General features: G+C 49.2%; 1 protein-coding gene across 1 annotated transcript; it reads right to left on the bottom strand.

Annotated features, from left to right (window-relative positions):
- Window positions 1-1680: 1680 nt before the first annotated feature.
- On the bottom strand, window positions 1681-2439 carry LOC111871425. The gene has a single exon (XM_023864526.1). It carries the CDS (start codon window positions 2437-2439, stop codon window positions 1681-1683), a length of 759 nt encoding a protein of 252 aa, XP_023720294.1.
- Between the last annotated feature and the right edge of the window lie 2822 nt (window positions 2440-5261).

Here is a 5261-nt window from a genome sequence, read left to right on the forward strand (position 1 = left end):
TCTGCTGGAAGGCGTAAGTGATGGGCTTGTGGTCAGTGAAGATGGTGAAGTGTCAGGCTTCCAGCATATGCCGGAAATGTTTGACGGCCTCATAGATGGCCAGCAGCTCGCGGTCGTAGGCGCTGTGTTTTTGCTGGGCAGGGTTACGTTTCTTTGAGAAAAAAGCGAGGGGCTGCCAGACGTTTTTGACTTGTTGCTGCAGCACGGCACCCATGGCGGACGTGGAGGCATCCGTGACGAGTGCGAGTGGAGCGGATGGGTCAGGGTGCGCGAGCAGAGTGGCGTGTGACAGGCTCGCCTTGCACTCTTCAAATGCCTTCAGGAGCTCCGGTGTCCAGGAGATGGGGTGGGAGCCCTTGACTCTAGGGCCGGAGAGAACGTCGTGCAGTAGTGCTTGGGTGGCAGCCGCGTGGGGTAGAAATCGCCGGTAGAAGTTGACCATGCCCAGGAAACGACGGAGCTGGCTGGCGGTCTTTGGTGGCTGGCAGTCCTGCAGATGAGTTACTCGCTCTGCCAGAGGTTGGGACCCCTCGGCGGACACCTTGTAGCCGAGGAAGGTGACCTCGGGTGCTCGGAAGACGCACTTCGCCGGGTTGATTATGATCCCGTGTTTCTGGAGTTGCTGGAAGAGTTCCCGCAGGTGAATCTCGTGCTCCTCTGGTGATCGGGAGAATACGAGGATATCGTCCAGGTACGCGAAGCAGAAGTCGAGTCCCCGCAGAATGTTGTCCATAAACCGTTGGAAGGTTTGGGCGGCATTGCGCAGGCCGAAGGACATGAAGGGAAACTCGAACAGGCCGAAAGGAGTGGTAATGGCCGTCTTCTGAATGTCGCCGGGATTGACGGGAATTTGGTTATAGGCTCGTACCAAGTCAATTTTGGAGAAAATGGTACAGCCATGGAGTTGGTGTGAATAGTCGTGGATGTGTGGGACTGGGTAGCGGTCAGGGATTGTCCGGGCGTTGAGCGCTCTATAGTCGCCGCAAGGACGCCAACCGTTGTCCTTTTTGGGAACGACGTGCAGTGCCGAAGACCAGGAGCTTTCAGAGCGGCGAGCTGTGCCATCTCGCAGCATAACGTCGAACTCTGACTTGGCGATGGCTAGCCGGTCTGGTGCTAGCCGTCGGGGTCGGCAGGTCACTGGCGGGCCTGGTATCGTCCGTATATGATGCACGGTGCTGTGGCGGACTTTGCGCTGGACCCCGGCTGGGCGGGTGAGGTCCGGGAATTCGGAGATGAGGCTGTCGACCGGTGTGCCGCCAGTGTTGGTCTTGACGCTCGAGATCTGCATGCTGGTGGCTTGAGCCCGTACGGATAACGTCGTGACCCTGTCCATGAGACGCTCGTTTCGGCAGTCCACCAACAGGCCAAAATGGGAGAGGAAGTCCACACCGATTATGGGATGCGTGACGTCGGCCACTATGAAACGCCACGTGAAATCCCGGCGGAGACCCAAGTTGAGGCTGAGAGGCAGCCATCCGTAGGTGTGGATGGTAGTGCCATTAGCAGCGCAGAGGTCGTAGTTCACCCTCTCCTTCCGTCGCGGAACAAGCCTGCGGGGGTATACGCATAGGTCGGAACCGGTGTCGAACAGGAACTGCCGCTTGCTGTACTTGTCGTTGATGAAGAGGCGGCCGGTTGTTATAGAGCAGACGCGTGCTGCCGGTGGTGTCTGCTGCTTTAGTTTCCCTGCTGGTGGTAGTCACAGGGTGAGGTACACCTTTGTGCCCGGGCCCCGAATCGACGATGGTACCAGCAGAGGGTGGATGCGGGGTCGTCTCGGGAAGGGGATCGGTTGTGTGTGTGGTAGTTCCTGGTAACTGGGTGGGAGAACCTGGTTCTGTAGCGGGGGTCTCTGGGGTTGGGAGGATGCTCTTTGGAGTTGGGCGGAGGGTCTCTGGGGCTGTTGCGGGGGCGGCTCTGCCCGGCCCGGAGTGCTGCCACCTGTCGGGAGAGGTCCTCTATTTCTTCCCTGAGTGCGGTGTTTGGAGATGACCCAACGCTAGCGAGCGCCGGCTGCGGTGCAGCCTCAGTGATGCGGTCTGCGCAGCGGGCGGCGGCTTCCAAACTGCAATCATTTTGGCCGGCGAGTATGGTCCTTACGTGGGGAGGCAGCCGACTGGACCAGATGGTGCGCAGGACGTACTCGGGCATGTCGGGGGCGAGGATTCTGAGATGCCTCAAGAACTGCGAAGGTTTACGGTCACCCATCTCCTCGACCGTGATGAGTTGGTCGATGCGTTGCTCCTTCGAGGGGGTCTGCCGCCCCAAGAGATCGGCCCTGAGCGTGGCGTAGGGGTTATGTTCGGGGGCGCAGTGATGATGTCCGCGACGCTTGCCGCATAACGTTGGTCCAGTTGCGAGATTGTGTAATAAAATTTCGTTTGTTCGTCTCTGATGTTGGCCAATGAAAACTGTGCCTCGGCTTGGGCGAACCATACGGCAGGCTGCTCGGCCCAGAACGGCGGGAGCCGCACAGTTACTCTTGGGGCCTCGGTTGTCGTGCTGTCAACGGTCGCCATACTTTATCGGGGTCACCAATGTGGGATTGTCGTCAATACTCCAATAGGCAAACCACACGAAACTGTACAATTGTATATATTGAATCGCTAAAATCAATATACAGAGCACGGAATACACTTATAATGTTCAGGCGTTGGCTGGCCTGTCTGGGCGGTGATGCCGTGCTGAGCGTGCCGAGCGTGCCGGTAGGATGGACTGGCTCGGTCGGTTGCTGGGTTGCGGAAGATGCGTTCGTTGAAGGCTTGCGGCAGCTATGTCAGCTGGCCGGTAGTAGAAGTGGTGTTGACTCCTGTAACTGCGTTGCCGTTTCGAGTTGAACTGCTTGAACCTTGTGCTCCCGGTCTTAAATACAACCGGCCGGGAGGCGGAGCTAAAGTTGCAGTCGTCACGGCGCGCATCCATTGGGCCGTGCACGGAAAGGCGGAGTCACGGCGAAGTTTATAAATATATGTAGCTGGTATATAAGTCGCAGTAGTTGGAAATGTTATAAATTCCGTGTCCGCTTGGTCACAGCTGCCAGTTGGGCACTTTCTGAAAGGGGTGACGGTTGTCTGCCAGACAATGTGGGAATGCTCCCACAACCTAAATTAAATGCAGCTTGCTATGCGATGAGATCAATTAAGCATTTTATGTCACAGGAAACATTGAAGATGGTTTACCATGCCTACTTTCATTCTATTATGAACTATGGATTAATATTTTGGGGGAACTCTTCACATTGTGTAATAATTTTTAAAATACAAAAGAATATAATAAGAATCATTACAGGGTGTAGAAATAGAGATTCATGTAGAGAATTATTTAAGAAATTAAAAATTCTACCGCTTCAATCGCAATACATATTATCGCTTTTCCTATTTGTTGTTTACAACAAAGATAAATTCAAATTAAATTATGATGTCTATAACATGAATACTAGACAAAAATATAACTTCCACCTACCCTCATCAACTTTATCAGTATATCAAAAAGGAGTCTACTTTACTGGCATAAAAGTGTTCAACAATCTGCCACAAAGTATTAAAAACTTGGGCAATGATACTAAAAAGTTTAAATCAGAGTTAAAGAATTATCTACATGCTCATTCCTTCTACTCTTTAGATGAATACTTCAATGTAAATAGAGAATGATGTAAAATTAAGTTATATTAATTTTTAAGCTAAAATTGCCTGTACTTATGTATGTAACCTTTTGACTTGTTCTGTATCCAAAGGTACTAACCTGCTTAGGATTTATAGAATGTAAATAAATTCAATTCAATTCAAAATAGAATAATAACTGCTTTATGGTAAGCAGAGTGGCTGAGGTTTTAAAGTAGTAGATTGTAAATCTCTAAAGGGGATTTGTTGCTCCTCTACTACTAAAGCCTTACATTTGTGTTTGTGATAGTGGAATGCAGTTCTAGGGGGGTGGTTATAAATTTGCCACTAAGGCTTAAAAATATGTTCTTTATTTACAGGTTTGAGTGTAATTAGTAAATAACAAGTAATTCATGGGGGCATTGGATATTGTCTTATGAAGGAAAAAGCATGACTAAAAACAGCACTAAATGACACTTACTCACAAACTTGTGCTACTCTGTTGATGAATACCTATTGTCTGAATAGTGACTCATCCTTGTGAGGGTTGTGTAAGTTCACAATAATAAAGTACCCTGTACCAGGCTGTGAAGGCCCATAGGGTTGTGAGACGTTGAGGGTTCCACATTATCTAAGACAATCGGCTCATAGATGGCGGTAAGGTTGTCAGCCTTACCTGCCGGCCGCACTTTACTCCCCAGGAAAATTATTTAATTAATTCCTGATACTCATTTCTGTTAGAGGCTGAGTGAACCCCAGGATTAGGTCAAGTAAAAAAAATCAAATGACCTCATTGGGACTTGAACCTGAGATGAGATTTAAAGACTGTATAAATATAGCATGAGATGACAAAGTGATGTAGCTCTGAATAACCTTATGTGTAACCATTGTTGTTATTACTCTTTTTAGATATTCTTTGTATTTATATGACATGTTCCACATCCTACAGTCATTTGACTAACTTTGGATCTATGGAATGCAATGTAATATAACAGTAACAGTGATCATTCATTCAGGTTCTACATTTGTAGTTTTTAGTGGGTCCGTTATCAATACAGGCAGATTACTGTCTCTGTTCATTATACTTTCCTCCCAATCTGTAAGTATTAATCTTCTTATTTTGGGCAGCTGGGGAAAGGGGAGTTGGAATGGAGAGACTGGTCATGTAGAAATAATTAAGAGGATTGGCATTCTGACCTGGACAGGTGACTCTGTGTTTTCACAGACTGCTGACCTCAGCCAAACTTTCTTTTTATCACCAAAATCTCCTTCTGAGCCCCCAGAGTCCCTCTGATGACAGATGCCTGAGGAGCAGTGGCATTCACACCCGACTGCAGCTGTGATGCTGAAACCCTGGTGGTGGCTGGATGTCTGCAGCGATTTGTTACAGATGTTGCTGGCATGAAAGCTGCCACTACTCACTGCAATGTTGGTCACACTGGGTGAAAAAACCTGTGGATCTGCCACTGTGGCTGGAGTGGCCTCTGTTCTTGTGCTAGGAGTTGCTTATATTGGTGCTGTCACAGTATTCGCCATGTGCCGTAGAGGCAGATTCCACACATGATCATACAAATTGTCAAATATCTGACTGACCGACTAACAAAGCAACTAACACTTCTTTATCTTCTGCTTGTTTCTGTCTCTCCTGCATTTCTGGCA

The sequence above is a fragment of the Cryptotermes secundus genome, unplaced genomic scaffold (genome assembly GCF_002891405.2).
Source record: "Cryptotermes secundus unplaced genomic scaffold, Csec_1.0 scaffold269, whole genome shotgun sequence".
Taxonomy (NCBI): domain Eukaryota; kingdom Metazoa; phylum Arthropoda; class Insecta; order Blattodea; family Kalotermitidae; genus Cryptotermes; species Cryptotermes secundus.